Here is a 20000-nt window from a genome sequence, read left to right on the forward strand (position 1 = left end):
AATGCACGCACACACGCAGGCACACACGCACATGCAGCCAGGTACACACACAAAAACACACACATACAGACACACACACAGACCCATGGACTGACGTGCGCATACACACACACACGCAGGCACACATGCGCAAGCACACACACACACACACACACACACACACACACACACACACACACACACACACACACACACACACACACACACACACACACACACACACACACACACACACACACACACACACGTACACACACACAAACACACACACACACACACACACACACACACACACACACACACACACACACACACACACACACACACACACACATGCTTGCACGGAGACACACACATACACATGCTTGCACGGAGACACACACACATACACACGCACACGCACACGCACACGCAGACGCGCACACACACACACACACACACACACACACACACACACACACACACACACACACACACACACACACACACACACACACACACGTGCTGTATGTTTGTGCCATGAATCAATTCACATCCATAATTCTGTGCAGGAACGCACCAGGTGAAGGTGAAGGAGCAAATGAGATCAGGAAGTATTAGCAGCTAGTCCCAGCTATGTTATAAACCCGATGTTACTCGAATGCCAAAGACCCATTCGTAATGCATAACTTACAATTCACTGTAAAGTCATAGCAATGCCGTGATGTTGTAGAAGTAAACCTTTTTTACATTACACATGGAAGCCATCAACAGGTGCAAACAGCAGTGTCCGCCGCAAAATGTTATTTCAACAAATAATTGGGAGTTTAAACAGCGTTACGCACATTCCGCTTCCTTTCTGGGGGTACATCCATCATTGTCGACATTTTTGTTTAACAGCACACCTGCAGCATGCAGCGCTCTAAGGTTTCAAGACAGACACAGCTGCATAAAAAGAGAGAGAGAGAGAGATCCGTAGAGAGATACACACAGCTGCGTGGCGGCACTTTGCCAGTCATGCCAGTCATAGAGGTGTGTAGCAGACACACGCAGCCGAGGCCGGGCAAGCCCTGGATATTGTTTCACGCTGGGCTGTTAAACATAATACAAATGTAAACATCTCCAGCGAGGACTCTCATCCCCCCAGAGACATGTTTTATCGCTGATCGAACGCATCTATTTTTAATCTTATATGAGATGAGTCACCTTGCTCAGGTGCAACGGGCATAAGGTTCTCCCTCTGGCATGTGAACGCCGAGCCAAGCCTGTATTATGTTCCTCCTCCATCCTCGGCATCTTTTGGATCTTTGGCAACGATCCCTTGCCAGCCCTCAGATGCGTGCCTGCAATCTGGCAGGTGCGTGTGACAGCAAGCGTATCTTATCGTGTAGAAGAATGCATAATATAAAAATTAAAAATACTCTTTCTGTGTCAACTGGTGGCAGGTACACGTTTGGGAAGCCGGTGACGGGGAAGATGATTGTCAACATGACAGTAAACGGCGTGGGCTACTACCGCCATGACGTGGGGCACCCGGTGGTTAAGACCATGGACGTGAGTGGATGCATTGCTTTCTACAAGAAACTAGAAATGTGCTCAGAGAGTGCAGACCTCCGCCAAGAAAGCTGTTTGATAGAACAGTTGACTATGTTTCACCCTCATTTTTTTCAAGTGTTTTTGCCTTGTTTTTGTGGAAAAACTGGAATGTCAAAAGTCGGCCTATCCCGCAATGGTGAAGAATCTTTAAAAAAATCCTGGATCAGGATCGTGATCCTATAATTACCACCAAAATGTGCACGAATTTGACACGAATTTCAAACTTCAACAGAGTTTACACCTCCCATCCATCATATTTCTCAATGTCAGAACCAAATGTTTACAATTGGGCAAAGTAAGATGCTCATTTCAAATTTCAACAGAATTCACCCCTCCCTCCAGTAAACTTCCTGAATTAATCCGTTCCAGATCCGATACATCCGTCCACATCTTTACTTTATATGTTTAAAGGTGCACTGTCAATAATTCATATTTTCAATGAGCAGCATAGTTGCAATACCTACTCTGGACATCATCCTACACAGTGCACCTTTAAAAAGAGGAAGTCTCTCCCTCTCCTGTGCCATGTAATATGTCTAGATCCGCGGCACGGCCACCTTCCCCCTGTGTGTGATTGCCTCTCCTGTGCCATGTTCTGTCTACTGTAGATCCGCGGCATGGCCACCTTCCCCCTGTGTGTGAAGGAGATGATGCCTCTGGACGTGGCGGATCACTTCCGGGGCACGGTGAGCATGTGGGTGTCCGTCAGCAGCGTGGACGGCAGTCAGCAGACCATGCTGGACGACTCCACCCCCGTTCACAAGCAGCTCATCGACGTCAAGTACTCCAAGGACACCCGCAAGCAGTTCAAACCTGGCCTCCCATACAAGGGCAAGGTGAGACCGAGGACGGATTATACTGCCCTACAATGGCAAAGAGCAGTCACTACATATTATTTGGTCAAAATTGAGGTTAGACTGAAAGTGGTCTTCCTTACACCTTCTTTATTTTGTGACAAGGTCATATGGTCCAAATGTTCCTCGTTTTAGATCTATTACTAGGGTATTTCGAACTTGCAGTAACTACAATATCCAACCTGATACCAAGGCCAGTTTCTCAGTTTCATTGTTGGCATAGTTACTGCACTTTGCCCTTGTATGGCAGGATACCGTGATGGACAACCTGGATGCAGGAGCTACAATCCAGCGCCACATACAGTATTCCAAATGACCTGGACTTTCATTGGACAGGTCAAACCAGGAATACTGTACTGTATGTAGCACTGGGTTGTGGCCTGGGAAATCCAATGCTGCTTTGCACAATCATTTTTGAGGACAGGACAGGAGAGGTAGACAGCAAGCGAATGGGGAGAGAGATGGGGATGGGTTGGCCATTGACCCGGGCAGGAACCCGGGTCGCCGGCGTAGAAGCCCAGTGCCCTACCATAAGAGCCACAGTAGGACCCTGCACAATCATTCTGATTTGAAAGACAGCATGGTAGCTGCCCTAAGCGAGGGAACCAATCAACAAGAAATTGTGTAGCCTATAGTATTATCCAAGCAAACTAGATTGTAGTTTCTAAATCCAGGTTGCCCATCAATGCAATTATAATACATTGTAGAGTAAGGCCAAGGTGGTATGCTTTTTAGAGGCCATATGAGGCTGATCAGGTGTGTGTGTGTGTGTGTGTGTGTGTGTGTGTGTGTGTGTGTGTGTGTGTGTGTGTGTGTGTGTGTGTGTGTGTGTGTGTGTGTGTGTGTGTGTGTGTGTGTGTGTGTGTGTGTGTGTGTGTGTGTGTGTGTGTGTGTGTGTGTGTGTGTGTGTGTGCGTGCATGTATCTGTGCGTGTGTCTGGGCATGTGTGCGTGTTTGCGTGTGCATGTGTGTTCGCGTGTGTATGCCTACACATGTGTTTGTGCGTGTGTGCGTGTTTGCGTGTTAACGTGTTTGCGTGTGCATGTGTGTTCGCGTGTGTATGCCTACACATGTGTTTGTGCGTGTGTGCGTGTTTGCGTGTTTGCGTGTGCATGTGTGTTCGCGTGTGTATGCCTACACATGTGTTTGTGCGTGTTTGCGTGTGCATGTGTGTTCGCGTGTGTATGCCTACACATGTGTTTGTGCAATGATGTAGATTGAAGTGACGTACCCAGACGGCAGCCCTGCGGACGGCGTGCGCGTGCGTGTGAAGGCGGAGCTGACTCCCAAGGACAACGTCTTCACCAGCGAGCTGCTCTCCCACGCCGGACAGGCCTCCTTCGAGATCCCCTCCATCCCCACCGCTGCACAGTACGTCTGGCTCGAGGTCAGTGGCAGGAAGCAGACAGACAGATACAGTAGAGAGACAGACAGACAGGCAGACAGACACGCCAAGGAAGCCGGAGGGGAGGGGGGCATGGGTCAGTTATCCAGGGTCCAGGGGGGGGGGCGGGGGGAATTGGCTCCCCATTACATTGTATGTATTGCAAGGGGGCCCTTTCACATGATTGTGTCCTGGGCCCAGACAAACGTGTCAGTGGCCCTTATACAGGCAGACAGAAATACAGACAGACAGGGTGGGTGTGTGTGGTCTACATAGTGAACTGTTGGGAATTATGGGAATTTAATGACTGAAGATTATATAGTTCCGATACTTCATGCACAACTTCCAAAATCCCACAATTTGGGCTTTCCTTATGTTGACATGATAAGTTACCGGTGGCCATTTTGAACTTGGCAAGTAAATGTTTAAAAAGTCATGGTATGGCCGTGGTAAAAGATACTTCAACCATTAGACCTTCCAGCCATCTATTTTGTAATGCCCTTGTACAAATTAAACTATGATAGATCTATGAACTATGTCATACAGATCATCCATAGATGTGTTCCTCCTGTGGCAATGTCTATAGACGGCCATATAATTGTAGTTAAAGGACCAGTTCAGTCAATTTCAACATGCAGTTGTAATGCTCACACTACCCTGGGCTTGTCACTACCTGAGATTTTTTTCAGCCTTCAGCCTTTTCAGAGATCCTGGTCATTGTAATGGGGGAAGCACATTGTTTACATTTCAAAAAACATTTTTATTTATTCCCAAAAACATCCAAAAGGTTATACAACATCAGCAGACAACTAGCAAACAGCAGTACCTTTTGGGAAAATATTTGGTGTAGGCCTTTGTTAATTAAAAAAAAAGTAAACAAGCGCTGCCCTCATTAGAATAGCTCATATCTCGGAAAGGGCTGAGCCGAAGAATGTGGCATCACCGGGTACTACTGACAAGTCAAGGGTAGCGTGAGCAATACAACAGCATATTGAAATTGACTGAACTGGTCCTTTAAGGGGGGATAAATCCCAGCACACTGGTCTTCTTTGCTGATAGTTTATTAGGTGAGCGCGTTTCATCAGGTTCACTCTGAGATTACCATAGTTATTGTGTTTCCCTTCTCTCTCCTCCAGACTAAAGCTACGTACACACACACCGCTGCTATTTACTAGCTTCTCGCTTGCTCGCCTGCTCGCCACTCTCTCATGGAACGTTCGCTGAAAGTTCCCGCGGCTTTAACTGCCAATGTTCAGGCGAGAAGTACCGAAACTCTGCATTCCAATTGGTTACTCGTTTACTCGCCTCGCTCGAAGTTAAAATATTTTCAACTCGGCATCCGTCCACATTGCATCGCTTGTACAGTACTCGCTTACTCGCCTGCTCATCTCGCTGGAACACATTGACATTCTATTGACTTCATTCGCTAAGTGAGTAACTAGCAGCGACGTGTGTGAACCTAGCTTACGGTGATGTCCATAGATGGCCATAATTGTAAATAATCCTATTTCCCTTCTCTATCCCCCAGACTAAGGTGATGTCCATAGATGGGCGGGCGGCCAGTGACCAGTACCTGCCGAGCTACCTGTCCATCAGCAGCTGGTACTCCCCCAGCAAGTGCCACATCCAGCTGCAGAGCCCTGGACAACCCCTACAGGTGAGTGCCACATCCAGCTGCAGAGCCCTGGCCAACCCCTACAGGTGAGTGCCGGTTATAGCACCAGTAGCTACATCACCAACCCCTACGGGTGATAACCAGAGCCCTGACCAATGCATACAGGTGAGTGCCACATCCAGCTGCAGAGCACCGGCCAACCCCTATAGGTGAGTGCAGGTTATAGCAACAGTACGTAGCTGCATCACTAACCCTTACGAGGGATTACCAGAGCCCTGGCCAACCCTTACAGGTGAGTGCCACATCCAGCTGCAGAGCCCTGGACAACCCCTACAGGTGAGTGCCACATCCAGCTGCAGAGCCCTGGACAACCCCTACAGGTGAGTGCCAGTTATAGCCATGGTTTTCAAAGTGGGGGCCGGGGACCCTTGGGAGACCGTGAAGGAGTGCTAGGGGATCTGTGGCAAGTTGGAAGAAAATGTTTACCAAAACAAACAAAAAAATAATAATAATTAATGGAATAATTAATGTGCACCAAAATAAGCAAAAATAAGCTGATCAATATTCCGAGTAGTTCAGAATTGCCTAATAATAATCAATTGATCTCATAATTCTGCTGTTATCCTTATTTTATATCCGAATGGGGCACTGGGACACAGACAGACTATGGTAATGAAGGGGGTGCACAGAAAAAAAAAATGTGGCATGACCACCCAAGTGGGGATTTGGCTGGAATCTACCGGTATATGGGGGGGCTTGTCATGGTACATTTTGGGAACCCCTGAGTTACAGCACCAGTAGCTACATTGCTAACCCCTATAGGTGATTACAGAGCCCTGACTAGCCCATAGAGATGAGAAAGTACATGGACCTGTACCAGTAATCCGTTCAGTCACTATCTTGCAGAATTTCAAATCAAAGTCATAATGCCAAGTTAATTACAGTAGTGTACAACTGTTGTACAACCAACTTGGCATAGGAACAACCTCTGACCTCTGTGTTTGTGTTTGTGTCTGTGTTTGTGTTTGTGTCTGTCTGTGTCTGTGTCTGTGTCTGTGTCTGTATCTATCTGTCTGTCTGTCTGCTTGTCTCTGTCTCTGTCTGTCTGTCTCTCTCTCTCTCTCCCTCTCTCTCTCTCTCTCTCTCTGCCTCTCTCAGATTGGAGAGGAGGCGCTGATACAGCTGAAGTCTACCTGTGGGTGTAACTTCACCCTTCACTATGAGGTGGCCTCTCGTGGCAACATCGTGCAGTCGGGACTACAGCATCCTGAGCCCGACCAGCATCCTGCTCCCCTTCCCGACCCCCACCCCTCAGACCCTCACCCCGATCCCAGCAGCCCCCGACAGAGGAGGTCCGCAGTCACCTTTGACAAGAACATCCACACCACACAGACTCCCTCCGATACAGGTGAGGCCAGGCAAGGCAAGGCAAGTTTGCGGATTTGTATAGCGCATTTCATCCACAGGTGTAATTCAATGTGCGTCATATACAAAAATAAAAGTAAAAAGAAAGGAAGCAAGAAAGAATTATAGAGTCAGAGAAAACATTAAGTTAACACATTACATAATTAGAATAAAAAAGATTAAAAACATCAAAATCCACACCCACACAGATCCACAACAAATAGTTCAGTTCATGTTTGAAACAAGGATGGATAAACCACTACACTATTTATGTAGGCTACGTCTCTTAACCCTGTTAGACAGCCCTTGTTATAAATCAGCTGTTACCAAAATGGCAATGACCAAGTCATAATGTATTACTAAAGGCCCCGTGCAGTGTAGTACTATGATAGTAAAGTTTTTTTTTCAGTGACTGTGGCAACGATTACAAATCAGACTTGGAGATTAGGCCCTTTGATTGTCTGATAGTCATAAGGTGTCCATAATCTGTATATGACCATCTCTATATATGGTCTATGGATTTTATTGAGCAAACAGGAAGTAAACCTCTACAGGTGTTTGTGCACAGCATGGAACAGAAATTCTAATCTGATTATACCATTATTCTTAAGGAATGCTTCCGTTCTGATAAGTGAAAAATATAAAGTTTCAGGTTTCATTCCTGTTCTAAAGAAAATAGCAAAGGTTTCTGGTTTTCTCCACACAGTCTCCATGCAGATCAACTCTACAACACACACTCTGTCTCCACATAGCAGGTCAACTTCACATGACAGTCTCCATATAGGTCAACTCAAGACCGCACACACACCCTCCACACACCCTCCACAAACCCCCTACATACAGTAAGTCAGTTTGACACATGCCCTCTACACAGTAAGCTCCACAACAGCATTGACTGTTAAGCCCCAGACAAATTTCTCATTAGGGACAATAACATCTACTATTCTGCTCCATTCTACTGTACTGTACTCTACTATAATGTACTTTACTAAACTGTACTCTACTCTACTCTGCTGTTCTCTACTCTACACCACTCTACTCTTCTCTACTCTACTCTATTCTACTCTATTCTACAAACATACTCTACTCTCCTCTACTCTGCTCTGATCTCCACCACCATTGTACTCTACTCAGCTATACTCTACTCTACTCTTCTCCTCCCCTGTACTTCGCTCTACTCTACTCTACTCTACTCTACTCTACTCTACTCTACTCTACTCTACTCTACTCTACTCTACTCTACTCTACTCTACTCTACTCTACTACTATACTCTACTCTACTCTACTTTACTACACCCACTCTCATCACACATGCTCCCAAAACACAGCTCATCTACACTCAACACTTACACACCAACTCCAAATCACACACATACCCACCGGAATCGAACCCGGGTCAGCCGCGTAGCAGACGAGTGCCCTACTATTAGCGCCACGGTAGGGCCATGAAGCTAACTCTTCATAATGTTTTTTTTACTTCCTGGTTTCCAGAGGAGTTGCCCCTCCCCCAGGCTGAGATTGACAGCTGTGTGATGAGCGTGAGGCTGGCTGTTACCGAGGCGATGGCCCCTCTGAGTCGTCTGCTGGTGTACTACGTGCGGGAGAGCGGAGAGGGCGTCACCGACAGCCTGCAGCTCCCTGTGCAACCCAGCTTCGAGAATAAGGTGTCCCTCTTTTATTCTTCATCTCTTTAGCATTTTATCTCTTCATTCTCTCCATTCTTATTCGCTTCTTTACTTTCTCCTCACATTACATTACATTACATTGCATTTGGCATTGTAACCAAAGCAACTTACATTTCAGAACATAATCATAGCCTCATCTGTCTGTCTGTCTCTCTGTCTGTCTGTCTGTCTTTCTGTCTCTCTGTCTGTCTGTCTGTGTCTGTCTGTCTGTCTGTCTCTCTCTCTCTCTCTCTCTCTCTCTCTCTCTCTCTCTCTCTCTCTCTCTCTCTCTCTCTCTGTCTCACACACACTCACTCACTCACTCACACACACACGCACAATGCACATTCAGTCGCTGACTGTTCCTCTGTTCAAACTCCCACTTGCTGCAACTCCTCTATCTATTGTATTGAAATACATTCATGCATCCAATGTATTATTTTCAACACATTTCACTACACAAGCCCTCACCAGTCTAGTCATAGACACTGCAACGGGTGGTGTGTTGTTGATATAAATGTCTGGGCGTCTCCCTCCAAGATTTATATGGCAACCTTATGGCCTTCCCTGAGGGTCACACACACACACACACACACACACACACACACACACACACACACACACACACACACACACACACACACACACACACACACACACACACACACACACACACACACACACGTGCATGTGCATGCACGCACTTACACACACACACATACACACGAACGTGCACACGCACACACGCACACACACACACACACACACACACACACACACACGCACACGCGCACACACACACACACACACACACACACACACACACGTGCATGAGCGTGCGCAGACAAGATCCAAATATTTTGGAATAGGCTATTGACAGGCTGGCAGATTTTAAAAGACTTACACATTTACTTATGCCAGCATCGTTGTTACAAAAATGAAACATCATTCAAGGATAAACAAAACACACACACGCACACAAACACACACTCTTAACCTCTGTGGCGTAACCGTGTGGGCTTACCTAGTGTGAAGGGACTGGGGACACCCTCCGTGGAGGTTTTTGTGGGGGCTCATTGTTTTTGTGGGGGCTCCACATTGCTCCCCATAGACCTGTATATGTTTAGCAACCTCTCTGCCCCACACCACAGCACAGCACGACATAACACACACACACACACACACCATTTAAACACACACACACACACCATTTAAACACACACACACACACCATTTAAACACACACACACACACACACACACACACACACACACACACACACACACACACACACACACACACACACACACACACACACACACACACACACACACACACACACACACACACACACACACACACACACACACACACACACACACACACATTCCACAGGGGCAGCATGGCTCGAGGTCACATTAGCATAGTGTTCATACAGTGTCTATGTGTGTGTGTGTGTGTGTGTGTGTGTGTGTGTGTGTGTGTGTGTGTGTGTGTGTGTGTGTGTGTGTGTGTGTGTGTGTGTGTGTGTGTGTGTGTGTGTGTGTGTGTGTGTGTGTGTGTGTGTGTGTGTGTGTGGTGCCACCCCTGTAGGTCTCAGTCACTCTCTCCTCCAACGAGTCCATGCCAGGCGACCCCATCAGCCTGAGGGTCAGAGGTCAACGAGGGTCATGTGTGTGTGTGGCGGCCGTGGACAAGAGCATGTACCTCCTCAAGCCAGGCTTCCAACTCAGCCCCGACAAGGTCAGTACCCCCTCTGTGAGGGTGTGTGTGTGTGTGCGTGTGTGTGTGCAGCCAGGGCATGTTATTCATTTTGGGCGGAATTCTCCCAACCGCTTAAGTCAAAAAAAGCGCGCAACAGCGCCTCCGTGGTTACTCAAGTCTGTGATTAAGCGGGGTTTACGTGGAATTTTGCCAGTTGCGCACTTTGGGTGGGGCCAGGCCAAAATCAGGGAGTTTCGCATGTAAATGAATCCTAAGCGTATTCTCCCGTGCACTTACGCGCGTTTGCCTTTACGCGCATCAAAGGGCTGTAGTAAGGTCAAGCGCCACTATGAGGTAAAATGTAATATTGCATTTGATGCTCGCTTGGCTCGCATTTTGAACATGTTACACGGTATGCTTTGTTGATGTTCCTTACCGTCAGCGTGAGTCCAAATCGAAATTCATTCACAGTTCCACATAAACATCCTACATTAATTGTGACAAAATATGACCAGCTGCCCAGAGCATGTTCTCATATCGGTGAACTTACAAACAAAAGCAGGTAATTAATTAATCAGTATGAGGATCATCATGTTGTCTCCACGGACGGTAACCAAAACCAAAAACACCTCGTTGCAGGTTGCACCATGCACAAGTAGGCTAAATTGACAAGGCACGTCAGACTAAAGACCGCTGTTCCAGTCGTCCTCACAGCCACCCAAAGTATGCCTATTCAAAAACAACCTTCACCATTTTTACTATGTTGTAGCCACGACGTTAAGTAAAGGGTTTTTATTTCAACTCCTCCACTTTTGTGATTTATTGGAACTCGTGCATATGTGCATGTAACCTATTAAACTTTCTGAACTGATGCCCGACATACAAAACCACCACATACTGAGGCTACAGGTTGTCCTATCTGTTTTTGTAAGGCAGAAAATATTTCCTGAATGTCATTACAGCTAAACGTAAAAGGTAGGCTTACATATCAGAGCATGTCTTTGGCATTTCGATTCTGGTCTCTATTACACCTCATCAGCTGCACGTTTAAGTCCTGGCTTGGCATTGCATGCCCATGTCCAATTAATTCCCATGTCTGCGACAGAATATAAAGTCTCCATTTTTTCATGACGATCGATTTCCTTGTTCATTCTTCAGCATGCATGTAGCCTAAGTGTAATATGCTGACGGACAGCTGAGATCAACATATTTCCAATTATTTTAATGTCACGTTGCTGTACAGAGAAGCGGATAAACACTTTTAAAAGTCAGCAAACAGGCCTACTATGTGTTTGTTTAACTGTGGGAATGATCAGCATTTTAAATCACTTTTTGATTTCCGGAATTGTCCAGGCAACACGCCAAACTCCATTTTTAAAAAAAATGTTCAATCATGTTTATTATTTCAATCAACCTGTTGCGCACCAAAACGCTCAGCTGATTTCCCGCCAAATGGACACATCGAGTTTCCATCTCATTATCTCACCTCCAATACTTGCCTTCTGCTTGTGAAAAGGAGCGGAGGTTAGATTTTGAAACGCTTTTGCAAGATGACTTTTGGCACGTGGTTTTAAATTCAAAGTTAAAGTTCAGTGTTGGATCTCAATGGACTGCCGAGGTTTTCACATGGTTGATCTGAAAATCCATGCTCCATAGTTTCTTTGTAGCCACAACTGATGAACTTGGCGGAGACTCATCCCCCCATTTAGCATATATCACGCCTATGTTGGGCTACGCGCTGTTTTTCTGAGTTAAGCGCGAGGGGTGTGGCGACGTTCCAGAGGGGAGAATACGCGCAAGAGAAGACTGCGTAAAATATGCGCGCGTAAAACCGACTTAAGTGGAGACGGGAGAATTCCGCCCTTTCTGTGCGAAAACTTAATGTGTAAATTCATGTGCCAACTGGATTGCTCTCAAAATAGTAAAATTGAATCTCTAGTAAACCCAGCCAAGCGCTCTGTTAGGTTCTTCTCCAAGCTAAGGCGACACTGGAGAAAGTGCTTATATCTCTGATGACTGTGTACTTTTCTATTATTTTCTTTTATCCTTGTTTTGTCTTTTATTTTACTTTTTTACTTTGTATTTTGATATGGACCATGCAATTGTGTCTGATATAAAGAATTGAATTGAATACTGCAGGTGTTCAAAGAGCTGGCCGACTTTGACGTGTCAGATGCCTTCGGGGTCCCAAAGGATGACGGACACTTCTGGTGGCCAGGCCTGTCGTCAAGGAGACGCAGGTCATCAGTGTTTCCATGGCACTGGGACATCACCAAAGACGCACGCTTTGCCTTTACGGTAAGCACCTGATCTATATCACTGTAAAAACGTTAGTTACTGCAGCCAGGTAGTCTCTTACTGCAGCTGGGGTTGCCGGCGACCCTATTCACTTGCTGAAAATGCTTAACTACATCATAACAACATTGCTATGACATTACAGAGAGCCATAGTGCTGCACTAAGGGGTTAAATGTGAAAAGCTAAGTTGCCCTGCTGCCTTAAGTTTGTAAGTTAACTTGAGGCTTAATTCATCTCGAGGCTTTCTTTGAGTTAACTTACAAAGTTTTTTCAACTTTTTTATATTTAACTGGCAGAAATGTTTTACAGTGTACTTGGCCATAGCCAAAAGGTTTTACGTAAAAGGCATAGAGTGAGCAATGTGCAAAACACACGCGCACACACACACCCACACACACACACATGCAAACACGTGTATGCAAACAGACACACAAACATTGTCAGCAGAGGCAGACGACAGACCACCAACATTTATCTAATCCTCAGTCAGTCTGTCTACCACCCACATAACGACATCAACAACACTGTCAGATGCAGTTAGCGAAACACTCCCAATGATATTCCCACAGCAACAGTCAAATTAGCCTCAGAAAGATACACACACAGACAGCAGAAACACTTGAGACACATACGCCAGACGCACACACAGACAAACTATAAACAAACAAACCAAACACACACCAGACACACGCGCATGCACACTAATCAGCGACAACGACACACCAGTGTCTAGACATGGCGGGACGCATTGCTTTGCCCCAAACGCACATAAGCATCTGTGTCAAAACACATCCATTCTTACAATCGTGCCACTAGCTGAGTGTGAGATTACGTGCGTGTGCAAACGTGTGTGTGTGCGTATGTGCGAGTGTGTGTGTGTGTGTGTGTGCTCATGCCCGTGCCTTTCTTAACTATGTCAGTGTCATTGCCAGTGCCTGCATGTCGTTCTCACAGACCGACAGAGTCAGAGACAGTCTCACTCACCACACCCTACTACCTATCAGCAGTACTCATTAAGGCTGTCGGCATGTACTGTATGTGGCTGGCTCACATTAGCATTAGGGCTGTAGCGATACACTTAACTCACGATTCAGTTCGTGTCATGATATTTGACCAGCGGTTCAGTAGGCCTACACCCCACGATTTAAATGGGTTTTGTTGTTTAAAAGTAAAAAAAAAAAATTATTAATTCTATTTTTTCACATTTGCCAACATTATAAAATTAAACTAAAATTAAAACATTAAAATTAAGCATCTCTGGAATTAAATGTAACAACTTTGAAAGGGCGTATCATGATTCTTGCACCAGGATACAGTATTGTCACTCTGCGTATTGCGACGTTTCGGTTCAATACAATATTGTTACAGCACAAAATATAAGCATGTAAAGCACTGGTCATACTGTCTTTTTGCATTTCTCTCTCTCTCTTTCTCTCACTCACTCTCTCTCTTTCTATCCCTTTTCACAATCTCACAGTCACACTCATACACTTTTTTTATCACTGTCTCCTTGTGTGTGCGTGTTTGTGTTGTGTGTGTGTGTGTATGCGTGTGCGTGCCTGTCCGTGCATGCGTGCCTGTGTGCGTGCGCGCGCGCTCGTGTGTGTGTGTGTGTGTGTGTGTGTGTGTGTGTGTGTGTGTGTGTGTGTGTGTGTGTGTGTGTGTGTGTGTGTGTGTGTGTGTGTGTGTGTGTGTGTGTGTGTAGGAGACGGGTCTGGTGGTGATGACGGACCTGGTTCAGTTGAACCACAGGCAGAGGGAGGGCATGTACACAGACGAGGCAGTGCCAGCCTTCCAACCACACACCTCCACACAGGCGGCCCTGCACACACGACCGGGACCCAGGTTCTCTATCACTCTCTCACTCTCTCTCACACACACACACACGTACACACACACACACGTACACACACACACACACACACACACACACACACACACACACACACACACACACACACACACACACACACACACACACACACACACACACACACACACACACACACACACACACCCATAAACCACACACCACATCACACCACTCTCTCTCTCTCTCTCTCTCTCTCTCTCTCTCTCTCTCTCTCTCTCTCTCTCTCTCTCTCTCTCTCTCTCTCTCTCTCACACACACACACACACACACACACACACACACACACACACACACACACACACACACACACACACACACACACACACACACACACACACACACACACTCATAAACATGCATAACGTGACCTGTTTTGACTATCTTGTGACTGGTTGCAGAGCAGAGAAGCGCAGGCGAACCTTCTTCCCGGAGACGTGGGTGTGGCACTGTCTCAACGTCAGGTACATCTATGCCAACTTTTATCACGGAAATAAGTTCCAAAGCTAGAGTTAAAATATTGTTGCGAAAGAGTTACGTTGATGGTTTACATTTATTACGTAACTCAAGCTGCATTGATTGTAAATTGTGTAATTTGTCGTAATGTATTTTGTTTATACCGTATCTACTGTAATATGGTGTTGCATTGATTCTTTGTTTGATCTTCATCTGTACATTTTAATGACATTACTTTGATGAAGTGATTTTATTGAAAACGTGGACCCCAGTAAGAATAGATAGCCACAGCTAATGGGGATCCAACTAATAAAGAAATAAACAAAAGCATCATTACCTTACTGATTGGTGGTCCTTATGACTTTGTGAGAAGATTTTAAACGAGGATGCAGTCTTGTACGTACATATCATATGTATCATATGCAGGGCTGGAAAGTAACTAATTACATGTACTCAAATGACTGTAATTAAGTACTTTTACAAGTAACTTGCAATTTTTTAAGTAGAAAATGTGTAATTTTACTCTTACTCAAATTACATTTTGGCCCAAGTAGTTTTACTTAATTATATTTGAACCTGCCTTGAGTACTGAGTAAATTCTGATCGGTAGAGAAAAATTACATTAAGGAAAACATCTGCCAGAAATGAAGGAACCTGTGTGTATTTATCATTTCACATACAGTAAATGATCTATTTTGGACTAATCCATTGCATGATTATCCAGCGCCCATCGGTATCATGTCACCATGGGCCTGCTTATTATTTAGATTCTGCTCAAAATTCCCTGACCAAGTCAGTCTCGCAAACATGGGTATTTGAAGTTCATATCCATATCCTTTTTGGAGACAATTAAATTTGAGCATTTAAACTTCCCCACTGCAAAATAAGCCAGAGGCAAGAGTGGCCTGATTGATCGTTTCAACCATAACGAGGCATTTGATACACGTAGATGCAGGTTGAATGCCCTCTGAGAATATGGTGCTCAGGGCCAGGTCAACGCTCACAGGGTTTTGTAGTCACGATAGCCAGGTTATTGGAAGATGACTGGTGCAGAAATAGACAGAGGTCACGGAGGGTGCTATTCAAGAAGAAAAATGGAATTTCTCGATAGAAAAGCTAACTGAAAGCAACTAGGTAACTTTTACTCAAATTACATTTTGAAAGAAGTGATTTTTACTTTTACTCGAGTAGATTTCCAAAAAGAGGTAATTTTACTTTTACTCTGAGTAGATTTCAAAACAAATAATGATACTTTTACTCAATTACATTTTTTCTGTACTCTTTCCACCTCTGATCATATGTGTATATGTATGTCATAAGTACGTCGTAGCATCATTTTTTTCATATGTCCTTCTCTGTCTCTCAGTGATGTCACAGGGGAAGCTGAGCTCCAATTGGTCGTCCCGGATTCCATCACCACCTGGGTGACGGAGGCGATTGGTCTGTCGGAGGAGAGTGGGCTGGGCATGGCTCCCAGGGCGGAGCTGCGGACCTTTAAGCCCTTCTTCGTGGACTTCACGCTGCCCTACAGCGTCATCCGGGGGGAGCAGACCAAAGTACCCCTCACCGTCTACAACTACCTGCCCACCTGTGCTGAGGTGAGCAGGCACTACAAAGGGATTAGCTGTAAATGATTTGCTACCTACCCACCTGTGCTGATGTAAGCACTCAAAGGGTTAAATTGATTACCTGTCCGTCAAATATGAAATTCAAATCAGTTGGAAAATGAGGCTTGGTAGATAAAGGGTGATCAAAGAACAGCATCCCACCCATGCCACATACTATAAGGCCTACTCACGCTCATTCACTTGTTGTACACAACTATATCCACCTCTCCCTGCTGTATTTATCTGGCCTGGAGGAAGAGATGTTTTCTGCATCTTGTTTTGTTCTTTTATGCTTTTCTTTTGTCATTTGTCATTTTTCGTTAGTCGCATTCAAGCCAATTCAATCCGCTGTCCGCTTCATGTCCAGAATTGTAGTAGGCTTTACGAAGGTCACGTGACTGGGAAGAGTCAATAGGACTTGTCAGTTGCCTGTGTACTCATAATAAACAGCATCATCCACTTTTACCTGAACCCCACTCATCTAACCCCTTAAGGGGCTAATCAGTCACCCTCTTGGTCCTCGTGGTACACAACAGTATGTTGCCCCGTCCTCTCTTCCCAAGATAGTTTTTGGGCTGTTTTATGCCTTCATTGTGACAGTACAGAGAGACAGGAAATTAGCGGGGAGAGAGAGACGGGGAAGGTTCGGCAAATGACCTCGGGCCAGAATCGAACCCGGCTCGCCGGTGTAGTAGTTGAGTGCCCAGCTGATTGAGCCATGGCTGGGCCGTCCTCTCGCTTCCTGACAGACAGGTGTTTGTTTACAGAAGTAACCGTAGCGACTTACGCACAGCAGCTGTGAAAACCCCAAACAAAGCCCCTTGCAGCCACCCAGAGCCTCCAAAGGGCTCATAGCCCCGTCAGCCACCCACAGTCTCCAAGGCTCAGAGCTTACTGTACACACACAAATCGGGCTTACACTGAAATGAAGGACACATGGTGTTTGACTGTGGAAGATTTTTTGAGTTGCGTGAGGTGAGGTGTGAGCATTCTAGTGGAGGGATGTGTGTGTGTGTGTGTGTGTGTGTGTGTGTGTGTGTGTGTGTGTGTGTGTGTGTGTGTGTGTGTGTGTGTGTGTGTGTGTGTGTGTGTGTGTGTGTGTGTGTGTGTGTGTGTGTGTGTGTGTGTGTGTGTGTGTGTGTGTGTGTGTGTGTGTGTGTGTGTGGGTGTGTGGGTGAGTGTGTGTGTGTGCATGCCGTGTGTACGTGTGTGTGGGAGTTTATGTGTGCTCATGGATTTGGGTGTCTTGAGTTTACACACTAGTGGAGTTTACACACGCACGCAAGACACATGGCATGACGTGTGGCCAGTTTGTAGCAGTGGCTGCATTCTGACTCTCAGCGATCTTACACACAATTGGAGTCCACGTGTTACTGGGCAAACACCGGCTGCGACAAGAGCGAGGCGAGCGACGGAAGTAATTGACTTTGTATTAAGTCACGCGACAAAAGCGATTCTGGAGACTAGAGGCGATTCACACGCCGAGAGCGACAGTTTGTAGTTGAACTCCTGAGAATGTTATGCAAATGAGCTATGACGCAGTTCAGCGACTAGCCGCGACAGCCAATGACTGTATAGAGGTCAGTGACCACAGCCAATGGGAATGTTTGCATGCTTGCTTTCTGCTTGTAACGGACATACTCTAGTCGCTTCAATCGCTCGTACGCTCTGCACAGAAGCGATTCTCTGTCGCTTCCATCGCGTCGCGGCCAGTGTACAGTATTCGCCCGGTAAGTGTGTAAATAATAATCGAAATGTATCGATGCATCGATCCTACGGCCGACGATCTAATCGAGTCGTATCGTATCGGGGGGCGTTCTTCAATATGGAAAACATTCATATTGCTGGCCCCTGTCCAATGCCCTTGCTCCATAACAATAGAAGTGGAAAAGTAATTGGGAAAAAAACTAATCGTATTGTATCGCGGGGCATTCTTAAGTATTGAAAATAATCAAAATCAAAATCGATGCCGAATCATATTGCCATGGAGACTGTGATTTAGTCCCCTAGCACATTAGCAGGGCTCCGCCCTACTGGTGATGCAACGCCTTCGGCTCAGCTGCACACAGTAGGGCCAGGAGCTTGCTCAATCCCGCTACAGCGGGAACTCCACCCACTTTGTCTGGAACCAATCAACTGAGCATTTCCAACCATCCTGGGTAGAGGCAAATTCAAGGCAGTGACGTGGTTTAAGCAGAGACGTTCTATTGGGCTAAGAAGTCGAGGGAGGTTAACCAGGCCATGGAAACAAAGTTCTTCCTGTATGGAAATGCTAATCGTTACAGTCCTGGTCAGACCAGAATCGCGGTAGTGATCTGAAGTCTATGAAAATCAGGCAACTAGCACATGTTAGTGTGTGCCTATGGAGAGGACCTGTTTCGGTTGAGCATTGTCTGCAGCGAGATGCTGACCCTACAAAAAACGTTGATTTGAGAGGAAGTCCATGGAATGATTGAGGGAAGCTACACTACTATGGAGCATTTGGTGTGGCAGGTTTGTTGTGGTTCTGCGTGGCGTGTGGCCAGGGCGGAGCACTGGGTACAGCTCAGTTAAGATGCCGAGCAGCTTACACACAAATGCAGGACACATGGCCTTTGGAGATTGTGGTCTTGTGAAAACTTAGAACGCAGATGTGTGTGCATGCCTGTGTGTGGGCCAAGGGTTTCTATAGGCTTTTAACTGACATACTGTACAAATGGGGGCTGCGGTCAGGGCCGGATTAACGCACAGGCTAGATATGGTCACCTTCATCAAAACAGGCTTGCCCCCGGCATGCTTAGGGTGTGTGTGTGTGTGTGTGTGTGTGTGTGTGTGTGTGTGTGTGTGTGTGTGTGTGTGTGTGTGTGTGTGTGTGTGTGTGTGTGTGTGTGTGTGTGTGTGCGCGCGCGCCTGCCTGTCTATCTGTCTATCTGTCTATCTGCCTGCCTACCTTGCTTGTGTGTGTGTGTGTGTGTGTGCGTGTGTGTGTGTGTGTGTGTGTGTGTGTGTGTGTGTGTGTGTGTGTGTGTGTGTGTGTGTGTGTGTGTGTGTGTGTGTGCGTGCGCGGGTGCGTGTGTGTATTCAGGGGCTCCTTATGTGTCTCCCCGCTAGCCTGCCCTGCCTGCCTCCATTCCCTGTGTGTGTGTGTGTGTGTATGTGTGTGTGCTTGTGCGTGTGTGTGCGCGTACTACTACACTTACTGTATCTGTGGATGTGTGTTGTTATGTGTGGGGAGGGAGAGAACATCCCCCAGTAGCGTGCCTGCAGCCGCGGCCGGTACAGTAGGGGCCACGCCAACACTTATCACGCAAGGGGGAGAGGAGGGAGGGAACCCTGTGCTCTTTTGATGTTAGTAGCATACAGTACACTACAGTATATTATTCTATTATATTATATGGTTGTGACGTCATCGAATGCTCCATTCATTTCAACGGGGCTCCCCAACGTTCGCACGTCTGTTATTTTTCGATAACGGACGGGTTGGTCTATAACAGACCGCTGTCAATGGCAACAAGACTTTTCACTGCTAAAGCGACTTTTCAACAAGACTCTAATCAGCTGCTGTGATAGACAACACCTGTTGTCCTGGCT

At 46.2% G+C, this 20000-nt stretch overlaps 1 protein-coding gene across 2 annotated transcripts in view; it reads left to right on the forward strand.

Moving 5' to 3' along the window:
- cpamd8 (C3 and PZP like alpha-2-macroglobulin domain containing 8) overlaps window positions 1-20000 on the forward strand; it is a 125761-nt gene that overhangs the window by 22349 nt on the left and 83412 nt on the right. For both annotated transcript variants that reach the window (XM_063201028.1, XM_063201029.1), the window contains exons 10-20: window positions 1425-1533; window positions 2184-2411; window positions 3646-3816; window positions 5342-5470; window positions 6587-6836; window positions 8324-8496; window positions 10090-10239; window positions 12340-12498; window positions 14203-14342; window positions 14769-14831; window positions 16190-16421. In XM_063201028.1, the coding sequence (XP_063057098.1) occupies window positions 1425-1533; window positions 2184-2411; window positions 3646-3816; window positions 5342-5470; window positions 6587-6836; window positions 8324-8496; window positions 10090-10239; window positions 12340-12498; window positions 14203-14342; window positions 14769-14831; window positions 16190-16421 (1804 nt within the window). The remainder of the gene's footprint in view (window positions 1-1424; window positions 1534-2183; window positions 2412-3645; window positions 3817-5341; window positions 5471-6586; window positions 6837-8323; window positions 8497-10089; window positions 10240-12339; window positions 12499-14202; window positions 14343-14768; window positions 14832-16189; window positions 16422-20000) is intronic.

This window comes from Engraulis encrasicolus, chromosome 6 (assembly GCF_034702125.1).
Source record: "Engraulis encrasicolus isolate BLACKSEA-1 chromosome 6, IST_EnEncr_1.0, whole genome shotgun sequence".
NCBI lineage: Eukaryota > Metazoa > Chordata > Actinopteri > Clupeiformes > Engraulidae > Engraulis > Engraulis encrasicolus.